The sequence below is a fragment of the Halichoerus grypus genome, chromosome 13 (genome assembly GCF_964656455.1).
Source record: "Halichoerus grypus chromosome 13, mHalGry1.hap1.1, whole genome shotgun sequence".
Classification (NCBI taxonomy): domain Eukaryota; kingdom Metazoa; phylum Chordata; class Mammalia; order Carnivora; family Phocidae; genus Halichoerus; species Halichoerus grypus.
In genome coordinates this window covers 89,822,408-89,846,488 of record NC_135724.1, presented here as the reverse complement: position 1 = coordinate 89,846,488, position 24,081 = coordinate 89,822,408, and the positions used below count along the sequence as shown (strand labels likewise).

The window sequence follows — 24,081 nt, the reverse complement described above, 5'->3', positions numbered from 1 at the left end:
AAGCCAGCAGATGCAAGAACCAGAGTCAAAGCCTGTGGCACAGAACATGGGCCACCACACCTTCCCCAAGGGGTAGATCACACCTTACCAGGAGCGGGCCGCAGTCATCAGGGACTGGAGCAGGGCTTTGCAAAGTGAAATAAAAACCTATGGGCACTAGGCAGGTAATAGAAATGACCAAGATGGGTCACACAGGGAACATGAATTCGTTGCCAACATTCAAAAATCACTAAATTTTATATAAAAATCCAGGTTGCTGGTTTTCTCTTAAGAGAATATGTGGGAGCCTTTGGCCTATATTCTAGCAGAGAAATAAACAGTTACAGCCAAGTAGGGGCCAACCCTTCCGTAAGGCATGCCTTCTCCACAGACCTTACCACTCCTCTTTGAGTTATTCCTGAGGCAATTTAGTCATTTCTTACTTGCTTGGGTTGTGATCCTTGGGCCAGGGTGTCCTCACAACTTGGTCTGCTAGGACAGTCCCAGTTGAGGCCTGTGGTCCTCATGAACAGCACCTCCTTTACCCTTAAGGGCCCAGTTTGGACAGTAAATTATAAGGTCACCCTAGGCATAATACACAAGCCACCCCCACCACACACACACACACACACACACAATGACCCCTGAATTCACAGAACTACATGTCAAGCACAGAACCCTGTTATAAAGTGATTTTATTAAATTGATTTGGACATACTGTAGGTCAAATAATATTTTCCGAAGATAACAATTATGGACTTTAAAGCTCGACATAAAATTAGTAGCTTCAAAAGTGTTAGTCATATTCCCCAGCAACAGCATGATAAAATAATTCAACTATGTAGAAATATAGAACTCTAGGACTAGCTGGAAACTCGGAAATCATTTAGCCTAATGTCCTCGTTTTGTGAGAAAACTAGACTCAACGATTAGGCGATCTGCCCAAGCTCACACACCTAATAGTAATAAAGCTAGAAATCAAACCGATTTTTCCTAAAACTAAAATCCTACTGATGATATTTCCGCTGTCTCTCTACCAACTAAAAGTCTAGGCGGCTCTCTAACGCCGCAGGCTACCATGACATGGACGAGGGTAAGACACTACAGTAAATCGTAGTCGAGGGCGTCAGGCCTGGAAGGGGTTCCACCCAGGAACCAGGCTGGCCCTCTCCTGGGCAAGAAGGACACACAGGAGAAGGGACTTCCCAAAGGCTGTGAACAGAGCTGTCTGGATGAAAATCCAGAGAGGGACACAATTATCCCCAAACCCCATCTCTAGTTTCATGGCCCACCCACTAAATTATGTGCTCCTTTTAAAGCTCCTTTATGCCTTTGAGGTTTTAGTTACACAAAAACCCTTTCCAGTCAAACAGAAAAAATTAATTCAAATATGAAGAGAAAATCAAGCTTTGTTTCAGTATTTCGATGACTATTTCAGGTAATTCATTTCCCAACCTCTTAAGACAATTGACAGACACCACAAACCTGTTCACCCATTTCAGAGCTTCAAAGATCCTTAACTTCCCCCAAGACTTCCTGAGCATAAGGACTACATGTGGGAATCAATGGAAACAGGAATGAGAAGAGAAAGTTAAAAATTAGTTGCTTTTTGTTCTCATCATTGGGGACTTTTGGTCTTCTAAACATTCCTTGAGTTCTTCCACATGAGTTTTTAATATCAATCTAGCCACACACACACACAAAAAAAAAAAACAAAAGAAAGAAAAAAAGAAGAAAAGAAAAAAGGGCCTATAAACGTTGGGATACTGAGCAACTCAGTATCTCTCCCCTCCCCGCTGCTCGCTCTGCCCCAGCACCTGGCCACCTTCCGCTCCGCAAACATGACAGCGGGGGCCAGCCAGCTGGTGCTCCCAGCCTTGCACGCTCCACTCCAGCGCCCCCCTCAGAAAGGCCTTCCCTGACTGCTGTCTAATGATGCCCCACCCCCACCCCACCCCCACTCTAAATCATCACCCTAGTTTATTTTCTTCATAGCACTTAATCACTATCTCAAACTACATTATGTATTTGCTTACTTGCGTATCATCTGTCTCCTCCACCAGAAGTAAACTCCATGAGAGTAGGGCCCTTGTCTGTCTTACTCATTGGTATTCCCAGCACCTAGCACAATGCCTGGCACTAGGAGGTGTTCAATAAATACTTGTTGAATGAATGAGGAAAGGAAGGGAGAGAGTGACATAGATATTCATGCCTAAAAACGAAGGAATACATGATCCTCAATGAAGGTATCGAGGACTCCTACACATTATTGCCCAAAATTACAGAAACAGAGACTAAATATTATTAGTGACTCCTCCCACCATCCACTTCTCCTATGGTCTCCCCTAGCTAGTAAGGAGCTCCACGTGCTACAAAAGGAGCCCAAGAGGGCAATTCTGGATGGAGAAAAGTTCCAACTTTGCTTGCTTGCTTCTTCCTCCCTATTTACATTCAGCTATTTCCAAAAAATTCAAGTTAAAAATATGTGATGTAGCCACTAGAAAATTAAGTCTAACATAGAGACACAGTGATTAGCAGAATCCACAACATGTTTTAAAAAAAGTTCAAGGGCATGTATGTCTGCCAGTGATTTCTCTGATGGGCCAAGTGAATGGAAATTATGAGTCACCTAAAATCTAAAATGAAATTTAATGCCATCTAGGAAGGGGTGGATATTTATGGGTACTGTGAGGACATACAGGTAAAGCGGGCTCACAGGTAATGGGATCTATGGAACGATATGTAGGGGCTGAACCAAGGGATAACCTCAGAAATACCAGAACACTGTCTTTGTGGGAGCTGTCCGTTTTCAAATGCATTAACCAGTATGCCTGAATCGAGAGAAGGAAGGGCATGAGCTCCTGAAGGGGGGGATGACTGGGATAACTTTTAGGTAAAGTGTAGACAGAAGGTGACTCAGGAGGCTGGGCAATGATCATGGTTTCCTGTGTCGTATTTCCCATTACTGAGGCATGAGGCCCAAATCCCAGGAAACACACACCCATGACTGGGACTTCACAGCCTGTCTTGGGCAGACACTCAGAGGGATTCCAGATTCAAAGCCAAGTTGTGGAACACACTCGGCATGAATCAAAAAAAACCAACCTCACGTATGCCTCTTCAAAAAGAATGTCCTGCTGGGGCTTGCTGTAAAAATTTCTTGGGTCAATGTAGGTATTTACAGGGTTTCCTTCCTAGTGGCACTTATGGGTTTTAAGATTTTTAACTCTTAGCAAAACGCTCTATATAACTGATATTTTGAGATGGTTTCTCTCCTTTGTATGCACTCTCTGGTGGATGCAGAGGCTGGTGCTCTGACTGAAGGCTTTCCCACACTCATCACATTTAAAAGGTTTCTCCCCAGTGTGCACTCTCTGGTGGATGCAGAGGCTTGAGCTCTGGCTGAAGGCCTTCCCACACCCACAACATCTATAGGGTTTCTCCCCAGTGTGCACTCTCTGATGGATGCAGAGGCTTGAGCTCTGGCTGAAGGCCTTCCCACACTCGTAACATTTATAGGGTTTCTCTCCTGTGTGAACTCTCTGATGCATGCAGAGGCTGGAAGTGTGCCTGAAGGCCTTCCCACACTCTTCACATTTAAAGGGTTTCTCTCCGGTGTGGACTCTCTGATGCATGCAAAGGTTTGAACTATTACTAAAGCCCCTTCCACACTCACTACAGACATAGGGTTTCTCACCTGTATGAACTCTCATGTGAATTTGAAGATGTGAGCTCCAATTGAAGGCTTTGCCACACTCATAGCATTTATAGGGCTTCTCCACTGTGTGGATTTTCTTATGTCTGTTAAGTTTTGTTGTAGTACTAAAATCCTTACCACAATCATCACATTTATAGACCTTCTCTCCTGTGTGGTCTCTCCAATGAATATGAAGTTCTGATATATGAAAGAAACCCTTGTCACACTTGTCACATTTATGGGGTTTCTCAGCAGTGTGAATTTTCTGATGCATAAAAAGATCTGCTCTCTCAGAGAAAAATTCCCTACACATGGGGCACTTGTAGATCATTTTTCCTATTTGGTATCGTGATTTAGAGGAAAAAATTTCTGTACGACTACTATAGTTACAGGATTGCTATTTCATAGAGTCTCTTATTTGGCCATTCTGGCAGTTTATCTCAGGCTTGCTCTATTAGGTAGGTCTAAGGTTGGCCTAAGCTTCTCCCTGCCTGTATTTCTGTGGAAGATTTCTTCCTGCATAGTGCTCTTCACTCAGTATTATTATTGATCATAAAGTGACATTTACTTCCACATGAATTCTGTAACTCATGAACACAGAACTTTCCTTTAGATCCTGAGTTGTCAACATTCCAAGGGGCTCCCAAGGTGCAAACCTCTGCGTTTGTAAGCCCCTGGAATCTTCCTCTTGTAGAACAATCTCGTACTTCCCACTTCTAGAAAAAGGACTGCACAGTGTCCCCTGTGGTGGAGGGTCTCGGTCCCCTGTAGCCTCCCCTTGAAGAGTCAGTAGGACATTCTGCCTCCTACACATCAGATAGGAGCCTTCCCAGGAAGCAAGCTCCTCGGGTTCCAGGTGTGCCAATCCTTCCTTCTGGGGATTCCCTACATGGGTCTCACTCCAGTCTCCTGTAACAGAAACATAAGTAAATATATTGAAAATGCCTCTTCTCCAAAAATTGCTATTGGTTCCATAATTAATTTCATATAAACATGACAGCAGCAATACAGACCTTTTTTGATCTTGAGGAAGAAGCTCTCTTATCGTCCAGAGAGATGTATCTCTTGGATTTGCAGGTCTGAAGAAGAGAATTTGTAGATATCATGCTCCTGTTCATAGCCCAAGTATATAATCCACTTACAACCACTTACTGTAATTATCTAAACAACGTCAAGGGACTATTATTGAAAAAGAAAAGAAATCCTCAGAAGACCTGAATATGAGGAGCAGCTGTCCTGCATAAAGGAGCAAGAAGGAAAACTATCTCCGCTTTGAACTTCAGAAAGGACAGTGTTTGCTTTAGAACTAAAACATCCCATTTGAGTAGCCTTCCGGTCTATAGAAAGAATAAATCTATGATATACTGGTATTGAACGTCATTCCCTTGCTTAATTGTCCTCAATGGTTTCCTGATATACTTAAAATAAAATCCAAACCCTTCAGTGAAAACCCAAGGCCCTGCATGACCTTGCCTCCACTCTCCCCCACACCTTGCTGTGCCTTCTGCTTCAGTCCTCACCACCACAAGCTAGTGCCTGAAATGCTTTCTCCCCCACCTGGCACGTGGCTTGCTGTGTCAGCTGCTGCTCCTCCCTCACCTGAGGAAGGTCCCTGGCTGAGACTCCATTTTAATCTCTTGTTTGATTCCTTCAAAGCACATAGAACTTGTAATTATCTTATTGTTCCTTGGTTTTTGATACATCTCTCGTAGTAGGATGTAAATGCCATGAGGAAAGAACTCTGTGTTGCTCACTGTTACGTTCCAGTGAAGGGGAGGTGTTCAATTAATATTTGTAGAATGCATCTATAGAATATTTTATGACAACCTCTCTCCTCCAACAGACATATCCCACTTCATTCTGGTATAGAGGCACATTTCCCAGTGCCTTATTACCAGTCTTTTCACAACCAACAGGAGACAAAATACACAACAAATAGAATGATCAGGAAATAAAATAAATCCCAAAATATTTATTTGAACTCTTGTGAGATTTAGGACTATGTTTTAGCAATCTTTTCATCGCTTGTATTCTATAATCAGTAACTGATACTTCAATTAATTAATTAAATGAAATCAACAGATCTTCTTAAAGTAACACTTTCGATAGTATGTTCCATACAAAGACAGGGTAATGGGCAAATGAGATTTCTTCAACATTAAAGTGGCAAAATAAATTGGACTCTTTTAAATGGAAGTGTCTGGATTATGAAATTGAACTAGATACCCAAATTTCAGCAAATATATAGTCAGTGGCTGGAAAAATATATGCATTTATCCTTTGTTCTATAACAACATTTCTAGAGATCCATCCCAAGATATAATGGCAGAAATAGGAAGTGACTGATGTCCTAGGTTATTCACTGAGGCAGTACCTGTCATGGCAAAACTGCAGACAACCAAAGGCCTATCCACAGGGGACTGGTCCAATCAACTCTAGTCCTTCCTCACAATAAAATGCTGCTTAGCTGCTCAAAAAAAAGGAATGAGGAAGAACACTATGCATTGATACGGAGCAAACCCCCGTCATACTGCTTAGTAAACAAAGCAAGACACAGAACAGCATATATACTACGCTAACTTTTGTGCAAAGCAGGGATGTGAATGCGAATGTATGTATTTATTCACATAACATGCACAAATTAATACGGAGGGTAACACAAAACCGAATGTAAGCAATTATCTATGGGGGAGGAAGGAGCAAAGATGAAGTAAAACTTTTCCGAATGTACCCTGTTATGTAGTTTTGGCTTTGGAAATGTGTTTATATATATATATATATATATATATTCCAAAAACAAAATTAAATAAAAAAAAGGAAAATGATATCTAAAATTTTAAAACAAATGAAGAGAATGAACCTTAATTTTCAAGTTGGTAACATCCACAAAGGGCTTCTGAGTACCACATACTGAGTGTACAACACACTTAGCGGGCCATATTCTGTTGACAAAAAAGCTGCAAAGAGGGGCGCCTGGGTTGCTCAGTCAGTTAAGCATCCGCCTTTGGCTCAGGTCATGATCTCAGGGTCCTGGGACTGAGTCCCACATCGGGCTCCCTGCTCAGCCGGGGAGTCTGCTTCTCCCTCTGCCGCTCCCCCTGCTTGTGCTCGCTCGCTCTCTCAAATAAATAAATAAAATCTTTTTTTAAAAGAGCTGCAAAGAAATCAGACTTCTTTCAATAGTTTAATTGTTAGTTGTAACAACACTGGTGTGTTTATAAAGATTAAGCAAACAAGTAATTTTGTTAACATTGTTAGGAACCAAGATTCAATGTAAGATAAACCAAACACAAACATAAAATCAAAGTTAAGGAAAAAACTAATCCAACATAAAATCTGACTTATCAGTTTGAATTCATGTCTTTTTTTAGCTCTATCCACCAAAAAGACCTAGAAGCAACGACAACCAACAGCAAAACACCCTTCTCCACCAAAAGACACAGGGATCCTTGAAGGAGCAGCTGATTTCAAGGCCAGAGCAGCATTTTACAAAATGAGCTGGGACATCTCGTTATTCCAGAAAGCAAGAGAGTCATGCCAAAGGAACACCAATGCCAATTTATGAAGAGACTCCCATTGGCCAAAAATGGGACAACTGAGCATCAAAAGGAATAATGAACGCAATCTACTGAAACAAATTAAATATACAAAACCTCAGGAGTTCACAATGATTTCAGGGGTGAGGAATGGGGGTAGAGGGGAGCAGAGAGAGAGAGAGAGAGAGAGGGACAGACAGAGGCAGAGAGACAGAGATTCAAGGCACTGAATAAAACTGGAAGTAACTAGGCCACCAACTTTTTACCCTGAAAACTGGCAATTAAAAGGCAAGAACCGTGCCTCCACCCTATCTTTCCTCTGTGAGCTTTTTTAAGATTTATTTATTTATTTTAGAGAGAGAGCGTGGTGGGGAGGGGCAGAGGGAGAGAGAGAATCTCAAGCAGACATCCTGTTGAGTGTGGAGCCCCACGCGGGGCTCAATCTCACCACCCTGAGGTCACAACCTGATCTGAAATCAAGAGTCAGATGCTTAACTGACTGGGCCACCCAGATGCCCCTCTATGAACTATCTTTTGAGGTAATGCAACAACCCAGGTAGTAAATGTGTAACCCTAACAAAATACCTGACCATGACCAGGAATTTTACGTTGCAAGGTTCAGGCTGTTACCACCTAAACCCACTCACCGATCTTAGCATTACTCAAAAGAGGAGCAACGAGACCTGTGTGCCCCCCCAATACGATGCGATAGGAAACACACAGCATCACTCTGAAATATTCTTGCCAAAAGATTGAACCAGGACCTAACCAAGACTCTAGACATCATTTTTATTTAAAGGAACAAGGAGGGATAGAAGAAATGCCAGGAAGCAAGTAGAAAATATCAAAGTGTGAGCCAGTCCACAGGACAGCTGCCCATTGTTCCAACAAGTAAATGGCCTGGAAGTGGGGAGTCCTGGGGGAGAGCTACTCTAGATTAAAGAGACTCAAGACCTAACAATCAAATGTAACATGAGGACCTTCTTTGGAATCTGATTCCAATAAACCAGCTGCTGAAAGGAGACAAATGAGGAAACATGATTAGGGATGGGGTTATCACGTTGTGTAAGAAATGCGGCCAACTGTGTTAGGTGTGCTAACACCACTGGAGTCATGTAAACAAATGTCAGTGTTCTCAGAGATGTATAGTGAAGTTTGCAGGAATGAAGTGACACGAGATGGGTCCAAGATGGTCTTCATATGCTTCAGAAAAAAAAAACAAGACAGTAAAAAAGGACACTAAAGCAAATGTGGCAAAAACATTGTCACTACTGAAGCCAGGTAATGGACACATAATGATGGATAAACGATAAATAAAATGTACCTCTGTGCGTATCTGAAGTTTTTTATGACAAAAAAATCGGATAAAGAAAACGTGGTCTTCTTTAAAGAAGGAAGGTCTATCCTTCCATAATATACAATGGAATACTACTCAGCCATCAGAAAGGATGAATACCCAACTTTTACATCAACATGGATGGAACTGGAGGAGATTATGCTAAATGAAATAAGTCAAGCAGAGAAAGTCAATTATCATATGGTTTCACTTATTTGTGGAACATAAGGAATAGCATGGAGGACATTAGGTGAAGAAAGGGTAAAATGAAGGGGGGGAAAATCAGAGGAGGAGACGAACCATGAGAGACTATGGACTCCAAGAAACAAACTGAGGGTTTTAGAGGGGAGGGGGGTGGGGGGATGGGTTAGCCTGGTGATGGGTATTAAGGAGGGCACGTATTGCATGGAGCACTGGGTGTTATACACAAACAATGAATCATGGAACACTACACCAAAAACTAATGATGTAATGTATGGTGACTAACATAACAAAATAAAAATAAATTTTAAAAAATCAGTTAATGCTGGGAAGACATTCTTTTCCTGCTCTTCTTGCAACAACAAACTGATCCCAGAACCAGGTACACTGTACAGACATGAAACTAAACTAAACAAATATGATCTCCCAAATGGCTGACTTCTCCAACCAACTCTGAGCACTTAAGAATGTGCACAGCATCGCAGATGTCCCTGGAGAGAGAGGAGTCCATGGCTTCAGGGCAGGGACAAGAGGAGGACAAAGGCGCAGTGCCACACTACAGCCTCCCTCCCTCACCAGCCAACCCAGACACTATGTGGCTTTCCTCACTTGGAAATGAAGCAGTGAGGGTCAGGGCACCCATCCAGACTGGCCTCGGAAGAGACTGACTCCGCTCAGAGGGCAAAAACTCCACCCCAAAGCTCAGAGACATGAAATTCCTACATGAACTTCCGCCAGAGTTTCCCTCAAGGAGGAAATCAGTCACCATTCCTTCCAAGTAAAAATGCTCAAATATACCTGTAAGTCTTACCCCATGGTGGGGATGGGGGGTGGGATAAGCTACATTCTGCAGGAAAAAGAAAAAGAAGATAAAGCAAGAGAAACTCCAGCCAATTTCCCACATGACCAAACAAAGAACAACAGGACAAACAGCAGTAAAAAGGATCCCTGCCATAAACTTTCCTAAACATCACCTGCCCCACTGCACCTACTGTACGCATAAAGAAGACTGGAAAGCGAGGGAGCAGGTATGAGCTAAAATTCCTACAAATCCCGAATGCACACGTTCCCAAGATTCTCCCACTCAAGACATGTCTCATATCCAATGATCCATAAGAGCTTTGAAGGGGACAGCCTTTAGAACTGCAGGACCCCCCTTCTGACCTGAGGAGGAAGGAGCCTTGCCCTGAGGCCTCCTGATAGTACCCACGGCAGCACTCAGTCTCTCCACGTGACCTCCGGAGCGGGCCAGCAGTCTGGAGGTTCAATCTACAGTGGGGAGGAACTGCTCAAATAGGAATTTAGAGTTTGCTGAGAATTGAGAGAAAAACTGCTTAAATTCAGCCCCTGAAATCCCCACCTTCCATGAAAAAGGGCCTTCCTTCCATCCACTGGAATCTTTGCCTCATCTAAACATTGTGACATGAAGGAACATCCAAATTAGAACTGCCCTCTCAGTACAGCTAAAAATGAGGAATTGGCAAATAAATACCTGATGCTGAGATGCAAAGAAGTAAAAAAATGAGTCCTAAATACAGAGAAACTGTCCTGAGGGCATAGGAGCTGTGGGCGCTGGCACTGGGAAGGGCCATCTGGAGGTGCAGGATTCACAGCTGAGAGGACAGAGCTGTCGCCTTTTGAGGGCCGCTCCGGGCAAGTGCTCCCCATTCGAGATTGGGAGGCAGTGCTAACCCTGAACCATAGCCTAAGGCTGTGGGAGACACACAGGCCCCCACACTGGCCTTAATGTTCCTTGTAGGCAGACGTGCTTGTGGGGGAAAGAGCCCCCTCTGGTCACACCTGCAGGGGGCAAACGTCAAGAGGAAGGACAGAGTGAGGACACTGATTTTCTTCCCTAACTTCAGCCTGAGTCTGATGCAGAATACAGGTAACAGTCCCTCGGCCCTGGAGGAAGCTCATGCTGTGCCGGGAGGAATGGATGTGGATTTTGAAAGAGAGATTATTTAAACATACTTTTACATACACCTTTTACATATATTATCTCTTTTACATAGCTCACCAAAAAATACTGTTTTGCCTGGGAAAAAAGAGTGCACTAGTTTTTCATGAATTTCTTGTTAAAATGATCCTATGGTTGCAAACCAGGAACTCAAAGTAGAAGGGCCTAGTCTCCACAGGGCAGGTGTTGGAGAACAGAGATGCCAATGACTGAGACACATGGACAGACAGCATCCCACAGGGACACTTGGTGCCAAGATGACGGAAGGCATCAGAGGAATGCCAGCCATTCAACCACAGAGGGGGAGGTCAGGAAACTGTGACCAACGCTCCAGAAGGCTGGGTCATACTCTGTCCAGGTTAGACATAAAATCAAGACCAATCACCCTGACGCGGCAGGAGAGAGAAATGCAGTTACGCTCCTACAGGAATAAGCAGCCAAAAGCCTCAACATCAGACTCTGCATACACCTGTGAAGTCAGATGCCACCTAACACTGCACGGCGCTATTCTGAATGAGGCACACTGTGACTCGGGAGCTACAAAGGCACACACACCTGGGACTGGTGCCAGTGACAAAGAAGAGAAATTCGCTGCCAAGCCACTAAAACCCCCCAGCCAGGCTTCTGAGGACATAAGCTTGCAGAAGGGCATGCCAGTGGGCCCCAGACCGGGGCCAGGGAGACTGAGGACCATGTCTTGTGAGCACTGACGACAGAGAAGAGCGGGGCTGGTGAGGGAGAAGTGTTGGTGTGGGGACAGGACAGGGATGCCTTCGAAAGACTGGGGACTAAAAGATGCAGGGCAGCCACTGTGTGAAGGAAGTTCAACCAAAGGAATGGAAGGGACTGAAAAGTGTATTTCTACTTAGTATTAGAACATCAGGCGAGTATATCACCCAACACAATTTTGTATCTGTTTCCTTTTTAAATAATCAGGATAATATAGATGTACTAGCCTATCACCAAAAAAAAAAAAAAAAAGTTTTCTACGCTATCAGTCAGTCAAAATGTGAAGGAGCATGCTTTGGAGACCCAAGAACAGAGATCTGTATTGCGTATTTTCTTCTTTTTTGAAATGCTGGCTGCACAAGTGCTCATATTATCAGTAAGATGCTGATACCCACAAAACCTCACTCAGGTAATAGACTGGCTTCTCATGTAAACAAAGAAGTAAAGGAGCACATGAAGCAAGAACAGCAGATGATGATGGGTTTGAACCTGGGTGAAGGGTACACAGGGGTACATTTTGTTATTTCCTCTACTTTTGAATTTATTAGAAATTTCCCATAACAAAAAGAAAACCAGTAAGCTTTTGCTTGTGAGATCCCTGTAACGAAGATGTGAAGTCATGAGAAAGACAGACACCAGCGTTCTCAACCGCAGAGCTAAATCAGCTGCCGGCAGGGACACCACTACCCTGACGACCCAGGCACATCACTGCACGCAGATGAGGAGGACGCTGGCATACAAACGTATGAGCAGCTGACCTGTCTCCAGGGAAACCTGATCATTTGACCACAACACTGTCCTTCCAGCTTTCTGACTCTGTTAATCCGACAGCATCTTTCCTTTGTTCCCAGAGGACCTCCAATCTGCTTTTCATGGTTTTCTGTCCCACTAATCAGACCCCATCCGCCTTTTCCTCCCACTCCCTTTCCTGGCGCGGACTCCGCAGTCCCACCCTTCTCACCAGCCACCCTCCTCTTGCATCACCACGTGAAGGCCATTCCTCAGCTCTGTCATCACCAATAACGGCATGGCCATCTCCAAAATCCGTTCAAGCCACCCACTCTCTGACCACCTGGCGCTTCGTCCCCTGCCAGCTAACCGACTCCAGTAGTCCCTCACCAGCAGACTCACAAGCGCTAGCCTTTCCATTTCTCCTATCAGCCGCTCACTCCGCTTCCGTCCACCACGAGAGCTCCTCTCCCAGGCTCACTGCTAGCTCTCTTGCCGCCTTCTCCCTGTCACACCATTGTAATAACACCCTCCTTCTTAAATCAGTTCTCCACCTGTCCACGCAGGCACCCAAGCAGCTGAATGATGCCAGGCTTTACTGAATCCATGATGACAAACCTCAAATGGGCACCAGGCCTCCACACACTCCCCTGAGAGTCTTGATTTCACACTTCCCAGTATTTCCAATTGCTGTTTCGCGGTCATAACAGCAATGTCCCTGGTACCCTCCTTTCTCCTCAAATCTCCCATGTCTCCTCCACCTCCCTCTCTTGGGGCTGATAACCTGCCATGGTAATTGAGAAAACAGAAGCAGCCTGATGGCAGTGTCCTCATCCTCCCACAGGCGCCCCCGCAGCTGGCTGCATCTGCACCCACGCTCCCTGCCACCCTCCCCCTCCTTCCTGGAGGCAAGCGCCCTGCTCCTCACAGGCCAGCCCTTCCCCTGGTGTGCAGTCAGCTCTTCCTGAGGCCTCTCCAAATTAAATCCTGCAATGATTCTCTTTGCCAGCAACAACTTTGTCCTACCTACTGGTCCATTCCCATACAAACATGTTCTAGATGCCCCTTCCTGAAACAAACTTCTTTGGATCCCACGGCCCCACCCCCCACCTATCAGCCAAAATACCCTCTCTCCTTCACAGCAAAACTTCTTGGGAGCTTCATGCTTCACATTCTCTCGATCAGGTTTCTGTCTCTCCCTTCCCCTCAAAACCACTCTTATCCAGGCCATTGTGACCTCCACATTGCCAAACCCAATGGGCACTGCCCTCGTCTACTAGACGGGACCATATGACACACTTTCCGGGGCTTGCATCATGGCCCCTCACCAGCTGTCCTGCTCCCTCACTAGCCACTCCTTGTTTCCTTTACTGGACACTCCTCCTCCTCTTCTGCTTGACTTCTAAAATGTTGGGGTGCTGCAGGGCACCAATGGGGGATCCCCTTCTTTGCAAGTCTATAATCGCTCTTCAAGTAATCTCACCCAGTCACACAGGCTAAAATGCCATCCTGATGTTGGCTCCCAAGTTCTACGTCTAGTGCAGGACTGCATCACAAACAGCACCCTAAAACCCAAGCCTTCAGCCAGCTCCCTCCTCACTCTCCCATCCCAGGAGCATCCACGCAGGAAGCCCGCCTTACTTCCTCATCCCCATATCTGCCTCCCTCCATGATTTCTGTCCTGCCTGGCCTCGCCTCCGTGACCATGACAGCCACCCCAGCCAAGCTCAGACGAAGCCCACAGCTGCTCAATCAGCCATCTCTCAGCTTGACTCCTGCGCCTCCACAAGTCGTCAGCCTAATCTTTTAAAAACATGAATAAAACCATGCCACACCCCTGCTTCAACCCTCCACTGCTCTCTAAAGTGCATGCTCCTTTCTCCGGGGCACATGCAGGACACCCAATCTCACGCCCACACCCTCTTGCACACCACACGCCACCTCACTGGTCCCCTTTCCAGTCTTCAAACTCACCAAGCCTGCTCCCTCCAGCGCCTCAAGCGCTCCCCTGCCCACGCGTCTCCCTGATCCTCCGGGAGCCAGCGTCTTCGCAGCTGTGAGGGCGTCTCAGAGGGCGGCGCTCCATTAACCACTTTAGACTGACTCACCTCCTACCCCGCAGGCTCTCTCAGCCAGGGCTCTGTTGGGTTTTCTTCACCATCCCATACCCACCACAGCTGCCTGAGTTAGTCTGTGTGCTTACGGACGCGTTTCCTTGTTTGTTGTCTTCCCTGCCCCTGGAGGGCCGGCTCCCAACCAGCAACAGGTGCAGAGAACCAGTGAATTTAGTGAACATCTAAGACTCTTTCATCTCTTTGTCTTCCACGGGGCACCAAGCAACAAATGTTTATTGAGTGTGTGTGCCCTCAACAGTGAGCACGAACACGCCTAGTCCCTTCCTGTGTGGAAGTTACCATCTGCAGCAGGAAGGCAGACATCATCAAAGACATCCACAAGAAATGTAAAACCCACACTATGCTAAGTGCTACGAGGCAGAGCCGGGTGGTGCTCTGAGAGCCCATGACCGTGAGGGCAGTGGGGCTGACCTGGTCAGCAGGGTCAGGGAAGACCGCCCCAAAGCACAGTCAACCACAATGGACTGTGGGAGGGAGTAAGGCCTGGATGAGAAGAGACGAAGGGCCCACAGGGGACACAGAGCATGGTAAGAATGGGAAGGATGGTGTAGAACTCACAGGTCTTGATCTTTATACTAACAGCAATGGAAAGCCACTGAAGTGGTTAGTTTTTGTACATTTTAAAATGGAAACATCATACTTGTGTTTTTATTTTTATTTTTAATTTTTAAAAAAGATTTTATTTATTTATGTGAGAGAGAAAGAGAGCACGAGAGGGGTGAAGAGCAGAGGGAAAAGCAGATTCCCCACCGAGCGGGGAGCCTGATGCAGGGCTTGATCCTGGGACTCCAGGATCATGACCTGAGCTGAAGGCAGACGCTTCACCGACTGAGCCACCCAGGCACCCCCACATTTGTGTTTTTAAATAAAAAACTGTAGCTGAAATAGAGTTAACAGGTGAGTGAAAAGCAGGAGTACCTGGAGGTGAATATGCTAGAGATTACCTTAGTAGTCTAGGACAGGAAGGATGGTAACCTGTACCAAAGCAGCGGTAGAGATAAAAAGAAGTGGATGATTTTAAGGCATATTTAGGAGAGAAAAATCAGTTAGATTAGTGGACTGAACACAAGATGAAATGCCAAGGATGACCCTTAGGTTTTCTGTTTGAATAACCGGGTGGAGGTGGGGCCGTTCATTAAGACAGGAAACACTAGGAAAGACCTCAGATTAGAGACTAAGAACATGACTTCAATTTCAGACATCTGTGATATCCAAGAGCAGATGTCAAGGACAGTAGCTGGATGGAAGGAACTGGCACTCAGGTAAGATGTCAGCACTTCATAAGATGCAAATTTGTGAGCCATTAACATGTAGAGGGTTAACTGAAGCAGTGCCAGGTGAGAAGTGAAGAGGACACACTCCACAGCACTAAGAGGACATCCTGCATGATTCCACTTACAGAGTTCACAACAGGCGAAGTTAGTCTACGCTCTTAGGAACAGAGAGGGCAGAGGAGCTATGCCTAGAAAGGAGCACAGGGGGCTCAGGGGTCCTGGTCACGTGGCTCCCTAAGCTGGGCGCTGGTTTACACAGAGTGTTTACTTGAGAGCTGTGAACATTCATCATGCTGTACCCTGCAGTTTGTGACTGTAGTTATGCTTCCAGGAAAAGTTCAGGGAAGAAAGAGAAATGGGAAGAATTCCACTGAAAGGGAAAGGCAGAGTAGGGGAGAAAAGAAATTGTGGAAAGGCCCGTGGAGAATCAGAGTCCGCCTGAAGGGGGAAGGCCAGCCCTCCACTGTGGCAGAGGAGACGGCACGTGGTGGGAGAGCGCAGGAAGGTGCTCAGTGAGCGGGAAGCAAGGCCATCTGCAGAGGAGAGGGCAAGTGGGTGCTGGGCAGCTTGGGAGCGCAGAGAGGGTCTCGAATGGTTGTGTGCAGGGCAGGAGAGTGGAGTGACCAGAGAAACACCAGAAGTGGTCATGGGCTTATCACTCAGGTGCTGTGTGAGGAACGCAGATGGATGAGTGTCTGCAGGACTGGGTTTTTGCCAAATGGGAATGATCAAAAGACAAAGTGGCTGTCTACCTGGAAGAAATCATTGCCTATTCCAACAGAAATTTCAGCCTTTGCGTGCTGACGGGGAAAATCATAAAACTGCCAAGGTTTTCCTGTCAACAACTTCAACTGAGGCTTGAGGGCTGCTGGAGTGCCTGTAGCCTTCCCGCTTTCGCCTGTCTCTGATTCCACCTCTCCCCCACTCCAGGCAGCAGCCCCACCCCCACCCAGATTGCCACTCCTCAGGGAGAAGACAGAGCACATCAGAGCGCTCCCTCCTCTCCCACCGCCAAAGCTCAAACACACGCACACTGTCCAGTTCCAGTTCTTCTATCTCCTTTTCCGGGGAAGAAGTGCCTGTGATCCTGCTCACAGTGCATCCCTTCACCATTCCTCTCTGGACATCGACTTTTTCTTTTTTCATCTTGAATGTTTTCTCTGAAATTCAGACTGTTGGCTCAGGAAATCTAGTCATTTGAAAATAACTACACAATTACTTTGTCATAAAGTCAAGTGAAAATTACCTCTTTTCTTGTTTCTGAGAAAATACAACTAATCTGACTATAAGAAACTTAGAAAGTACTACCAGTCTTTCTAAAATTTTAGGGCTGCAAAACTTCCTATAAAGCATGAAGTATAAATAATCCCACTCTGTAGTAGCAGACCCTTTAATTTGTGGGTTAAATCTATTTCAGCAGAGATCAAACGAACTTCCCATCCAGAACTAGATCTGTTAGAACATACAGGTTAAAGTTTTTTTCCCTCAAAGGGACAAGGGCACACTTTCTGGGAAGGATAAAAACAAAAGAAGAACAGGAAAGAAGATATGTCTACGCCTCCACACTCACCCAAAAATCACCACCACCAACAGGCAATGGGCTGAAGTGGCCACATGATTAATCTTCCTCACACATGTAGAACAGGCAAGTGTGTCAGAGGGTCTGGAGAAGGCTCTCCAACAAAGATGATCAGCATTACCTCAGATGATGATGCACTAGACTAGTAACTGTGAAATATAAGGAATCCAAATCAACTTCTAGGTCCCTTAATTACTGGGAAGTATTTTAGAAGAAGAACCCTGTGTTCCCAGTTCTAATACATGTTGGCTCTTGCCATGTTTAGTGTTTGATACGTAAGCGATTCTCCACCCAGAAGCAGGCCTACAAGAAAAGTGTCACCATCCTGGATGCTGAACTCTTCGATGCAGGGTCAGAGCATGCATGCATACAGGCATACGTTCTACAAACATCTATTGAGTTCCCAGTATTCGTCAGGCACTGGGCTAAGTTCTAAAGAATCTTATGATGAACAAAACAGCCATGGTTTCTGCATCCATGTGTTTTACAGTCTAGGAGGGGAAGGTGACAGGTCCAGTATCGCATGACCCGTGCTATCACAGAGGCTCACATCTGAGGACACAGCTGCCCAAACAGGGGCATCCTAACTAGTCTCAGCATGACAAGGAAGACTTCTAGTAGACTCTCCTTCTAAACTGAAATACAAAGGACAAACTGAGTTAGCCACAAAGAGTAGGAGGGCAGAGGATCCCAGCCTAGGGAATGGCAGGTGTCTAGAGACAGTCAGGATGACAAACCCTAGCAAGTGAAAGTTCAGTATGTAAAAGGCAGAAGGTGGGGCAAAAGCAGGAGTCACACATCAACAGGGTCCTACAAGCAACAGGAACACTTTAAATGATAAGAACTTTTTTTTTTTTTAGGACTTATTCTTGAGAAAACATAACCGTTACAGTTGCAACACACGTGTACAGTAGTGGTCTTCCTATAAAGCTAGAATTCCATCTTAAGGAAAACAGGAAGGCAGGGGCGCCTGGGTGGCTCAGTCAGTTAAGCATCTGCCTTCGGCTCAGGTCATGATCCCAGGGCCCTGGGATCGAGACCCACGTCGAGCTCCCTGCTCAGTGGGGAGCCTGCTTCTCCCTCTCCCTCTACTTGCTGCTTCTCCCTGCTTGTGCTCTCTCTCTCTGTCAAATAAATAAATATAATCTGTAAAAAAAAAAAAAAAAAAAAAAAGAAAGAAAAGAAAAGAAAAAAGAAAAACAGGAAGGCATGAGACTGCCAAGGTTCCTAAGAGGGAAGAAAGGATGGGAGTCAGGCACAGACGAGGGGTGGAGCATGGTAAAGGCCCCACTGGGGGCTGGAAAACCAAGTTCCACAAGGACGTTAGCCCCGGAGTGGGCTGGTGTGCAGCTGCTTCTCTAGTAGGAGGTGAATCTGGCCTCACTACTCCTCCTGGAAATGCTAGTTCAGTTTCTGGAACAGGGAACACTCTCTTCCAATGTGGTTACCAAAAACTGTGTAAAGATTTAACTTGAAGTCCTCATTGCACTCAACACGTCTTTTCCCCTGGAAACCCACACTGTCTCTGAGTCTCCCTTCCACTGCAGCCCAATCAAAAATCAACAGCCAAATCCCCATCTTCTAACTGCAGCACCAACTGCTGACATTCATTCCTGCATGAACTTGTCAATGTCAGGCTGGGTTAACCAGAGCTTTGCAGAAGAAAGTGTACTAGGTTGAATTCAGTCTCTCAAAAATTCATGTCCACCTGGAACCTCAGGGTGTGACCTTATTTGGAAATAGGGTCTTTGCAGATGTAATTACTTAAGGTAAAGTCATGCTGGATTGGGGTGGGCCCTGAATCCAATGACTGGTGCCTTTATAATAGAAAGGAAAAAGAAATTCAGACAGATACATGCACACAGGGGTTAGAAAGCAGTGTGGCAACAGAGGCAGAGATTAGAGAGATGTGTCTACAAGCCAAGCCAAGGATTGCTGGCAACCACCAAGCTAGAAGGGGCACAGGATTCTTCCCTAGAGCCTTCAGAGGGAGTACAACCCGGCTGATACCCTGCTCACACCTTGATTTCAGACTTCTGGCTTCCAGAATAGAATAGAATAAATCTCTGCTGTTTTAAGCCACCCAGTTTGTGGCACCCTGTTACAGCCACAGGAAGCTACAGCCTAGGAAACCACCAGCTCTGGAAACTAACACCAGGACACGGAATGCTTTCAGTAACATCTTCCCCTCCACTGATCTCTGTCAGGTCCTATATTCACACAATGGGTCTTTGTTTATTCTTTTGGGATGTTGAATGGGGCAGGCTTATTTCATACTGATCCAAACCCTTTTCACTCCGTAAAAACCTGGAGTCATTTCACCTTTGCTCACTTTAGAAGAATACAAGTTATGTATTTCATTTACATTCTTTTACTAAAGAGATTACATTTCACAGAAAAATCTTAATTTTTTCTTTCCTTCCCAATAGTTTCCTCTTCGCTTCAACTTCAATCCATAAATGGTACATTCGGTCTTCACCTCCCCAAAGTCTCTCATGTACGTGTACACACACACACACACACACACTCTCTCTCTCTCTCTCTCTCTCTCTCTCTCTCCCTCCCTCCCCTGGTGGGCAGCACGGTAAAGGAGAGTGAGCATAGGCTTCACAGCAGACCAGCCGAAATGAAATGTAGCCTGTGTGTACTGTGAGCTCCGTGGCCTCGAGAAGAGCTTTAAGCTGTTCTTAGCTCTACCAAATTACGGTTTTGTGTGTGATGGGAAAGGATACTTTCTTAGAATAAAATTTTAAAGTCCAAAATCAAAGGGAAGTGGGCAGGAATGGAAAAGAAATGTTCCATCTGGAAAGAAGATAAAATTTAGTCAGAGAAGACTTTATAGTTGAAGCACAGCTTCTGCTGTGGCCCAGCAGTTGCAGGAGCCTCTCCTCAGCGCCTGGCCAGTGAGGGAACATGGTCCATCCCTGTACAACCAAGACAAAGCCTGCCTGTAGGCCATGGACTGGAATAGTCTGGGGTGCCCCACAGTCTGTGCACGCAAGACTCCCATTCACGTGGAAATGCCACTTCCCTTCCCACAGCAATGATGAGATCTCAGCATCTCCCTAAATCACCATAAACCCTGTCAAATAATCACCCAGCGGAGAAGCCTTAATACCATGTGCTCTCCAGGGGGCCGAGAGATGAATGAGCTCCGGTCTCACACACAAGGCCTGATCACCAGAGAAAAAGATTCCACTCTTCCTCTACATACATCAAACCATGAAAACCTACCATCAACTCAGCAATTTGTTCTTGAGGGCATTCTACCTCCGAGATCTTGAATCCCCAAGCACCTCCACTCTCTGCATCCACACACGTTCTCCCCAACTTCCCCCACTGCTTAAAATGATCAGCTCACTGAAAGCCACCTTTTACCCCAAAAAGCAGAAATTTCTGCCAACTTCTGTTGTATTACAAAATACACACTTTGCAGCTTTTTTCCACTTACTAACAGTCTGACTTTAAGCAAGTTATCTAAGCCTAAGACTCAATTTCCTCAAATACAAAGAGAAATAATACTTCTACCTCTATCTCTTAGGGTCATTACAAAAATGAAATAGGAATGCACAAGTCAAGGCTCAGTAAATACTATCTCTTTTCTTTCCTCAATCTGTCTGCCTGCTAAACATAGGGAGTTTGCACTGCTAACTGGGGGCGGCTTCAGGAACTCACACTGAACACAGTCACGTAATCACCTCCCAGCTGCCACTCCCTTTCCAAACTGCACTGTCGCTTCCTGCTAGGGTTACCTCTCCCTCCTAAGCAGCACTGATGGGTCAATAAATCCGGGTGCTCCATCCTCCCACTGTGAAAGCCCAGTCCCCAAGATTCCTCATCACTATTCAGCAGTCAAGGTGCAAGGAGCAGACCTAAGCTCGCCCCAGACTTTCTCTCCTAGTGCCCCGTGGAGTAAAGAATGGAGCTCTTCCACGTGGCCCAGTGATGGTGCCCAGGACAGATGTTCAAGCAGTTTCTACTACCATGACCCTCTAGGGCTACCGGGCTCTTCTGTCTTGCCTTCAATTCTATAATCCCTTCTTACCTTAAATTAGCTAGAGCCGTTCTCTGCTGCTGATTAACAAGCAACCCTAACTGACAAAGTGTTCTAAACAGCCACCACCAATCTGCACCCACCTCAGTTCTCCCTCTCCAAAGCTTAAAGTGACTGGGATCAACATTCGCATCATGAAGTAACGAAATGTGGAAAAGGAAAATTGGCTCTGGAAACTTGATTTCAAAAAGGGATCCAGAGGGACGCCTGGATGGCTCAGATGGTTAAGCATCTGCCTTCAGCTCAGGTCATGATCCCAGAGTCCTGGGATCGAGCCCCACATCGGGCTCTGTGCTCAGCAGGGAGCCTGCTTCTCCCTCTGCCTGCCTGTCTACCTACTTGTGATCTCTCTCTGTCAAATAAATAAATAAAATCTTTAAAAAAAAAAAAAAGGGATCCACAGACCAGCATTATCAGCCTGGGAGCTGGTCAGAAGTGCAGAACCTCAGGTCCAATCCAAGACCTACTTACTCAGAAACTGCCTTTTAGCAAGATCCCCAGGGGATTCTAACCTGAGACTCTAACACACAGTAAAGCTTGTGAAGCAGTGATCCAGAGGATCAGTGTAGTTCTTTGCAAGTGCTTGGTCAATGTCTCATACTTAACGTGAAAACGTTCTTTGTAAACTGTAAGAAAACAAAAACAACCTACTTGACTTCTAACTCTCCCCAATAGAGGACAGGGCTTGGCAGTATTACATGGTGCTTAAACACACAGTGGGCCCACAGATCACTGCTCAAATCCTATTCCTATCACTATCAGTGTGGCCTCAGACCATTTCCTAAACTACCTGAGCACCAGCTTCCTGTCTGTAAAATAGGTCTGTACTACATACCTACTTAGATCACTGGATATGCAAATAGTCCATTGTCATCACAGCCTTCACCATAACAGATATTCTTCATCTCCTTAATTAGGCTCCCAGGTCAAATGGTTCCTAACTACATGAGCTCAGCACCCTCTGACCTAGATCCTTGCTCTCAACATGCTTCTCACAATCTAATAATCATCTCTGTTGATTAACGTCCGTCTAGACATGAGCTCCATGAAGGCAGGAACTGGGTCCATTTTGCTCACCACTGAGTCACAAGCATATAGCATTACGCTCATCTCACAGGACACAGCCAAATGTTGAATAAATAATCCAGGTGGGTGCCCTATTAAACGGCTTCAGGTTTTATTTAGATCCTTCCCTGAGTTGGCAAAAATGCAAAGAATAAATATTGGCTACAGAATGACAAATTCTTTTCCTTGAAGAAATGATTCCTCTTTTACCCAATCCTAGCTCAGAATAAGCTGGGTGTGAAGCTGGGTGTGAAGCTGTGGTATACATCCACCTCTTTCCTTCTTCCTTTTTCTCTATCCCTGCCCTCTCATTCCTCCCATCCACAGAAATTTTTAAAGTATGCTCTAAATTATGTTTACCCACACACATCCTTCACATTGTTTCCTTACTCACACACCAGGTCTGAGGCTCTTCATACAACATGCTAAGAGCCTAACACCTGGCCTGGTTCATCTTAAACAAAACTGTACCCCAGCAAGGGCATGACGTCAAACACCTTCAGGGATCAGGCAGGTAATATAAATGTGGGCAGTTGTCTGTTTGAGACATCAGAGCCTAGTGGGCCCTTCCTGACTACTCTCCCTTAAATTTAGGCATTCAAATTCCTACAAATAAGATATCAACAGGCTGAAATCAAGCCAACAGCCACAAGTTGAGTCCCTTGCAAAAAAAAAAAAGGCAAAAAAACTAACTTGTGAGCATGGGATACTGAACAATTTGCCCAACCTCTTAGAAAAAATAATCTCAGTTCTTTCCAGTTATCGTCCTAGACCAACAGTTCTTAAAATATTGTCTGAAGACTCTTTCAGGATTCCAAAACCCTTACAAAACAAGATCAAAATGATTTTCAGAATAATACTAAGACACTGTTTGCTTTTTTCACTGGGTTGAGATTTGCGCTAAGGATATAAAAGTATTTGTTGGTAAAACTATAGACTTCTTGGCTCCTCACATGAAAACCTAAGAGAGACCAAACAGTGCTAGCAGTCAGTTGTATTCCTCATCTCTATGGACTCAGAGTTTTTAAAAAAAAAAAAAAAAAAGCTTCACTTAGGAATACCCTTGAAAAAGCAATAAAAATAATTAATTTTACTAAATCTAGACCCATTTATTATACTTATGTTAAATATGTTTATATTTGTATTAAATACATACAAGCATATTTTCTAAACTTCTATTTATCATATCATGTTTAAAACGGGAAATACACCAGGCTGCACAGCGAAGTACAACAGCTGCCTAAGGAAAAGCACTTGCATAACTGAGATGTAACCTCAACTAGCCTTTTTTCTTGACAAAACATCATTTTTTACTCGAAAGAATGATTGACAAACTGGTTACACAGACTCAGATACTGGGCGGACATTTGAGGTAACAGTAAACCACTGATGGTATGTTGCCAATGGTCAAACCCAAACCTTCAAGGGAAAACTGGGATTTTGGGAAACTTGTGTATGCCACCATGAGCTCTATAGCTTTCCAATATTTGAAGACTTTTCCATTGAGACTGACAGTGATCCTAAAAAATGTGATTTTTTTTATATTACATATAATGAAATGTATGAACATTTGCAAGATCTGTGTAACTCAGTGAATCAATGTTTTCCAAATGACCAATGTGTGAGTTAATAAAATCATCACAGGTAAAAGATCTGTTCAAAGTACAAGAGAGACCCATGGATTTTACTCTACTAGAGTAAAAAAGTTCACTGGTGTGGTTTCAGAATGATGTTGCGACTTTTACAAACCTACCACTTGTCAAGTTTTAGTGCTGTACATAATTGAACTCACAATTATCTGAAAAGG

General features: G+C 44.9%; 1 protein-coding gene across 6 annotated transcripts in view; it reads right to left on the bottom strand.

The window, feature by feature from the left end:
- Positions 1 to 656: 656 nt before the first annotated feature.
- ZNF664 (zinc finger protein 664) overlaps positions 657 to 24,081 on the bottom strand; it is a 46,005-nt gene continuing 22,580 nt past the window's right edge. For 5 of the 6 annotated variants that reach the window (XM_078061087.1, XM_078061088.1, XM_078061089.1 and 2 more), the window contains 2 exons: positions 4,690 to 4,755; positions 657 to 4,585 (listed from right to left, as the gene is read on the bottom strand). In XM_078061087.1, coding sequence (XP_077917213.1) covers positions 3,222 to 4,007 — 786 coding nt within the window. In that variant the 5' untranslated portion in view covers positions 4,008 to 4,585; positions 4,690 to 4,755 and the 3' untranslated portion in view covers positions 657 to 3,221. The remainder of the gene's footprint in view (positions 4,586 to 4,689; positions 4,756 to 24,081) is intronic. The other variant, XR_013443553.1, reaches the window with a different exon arrangement.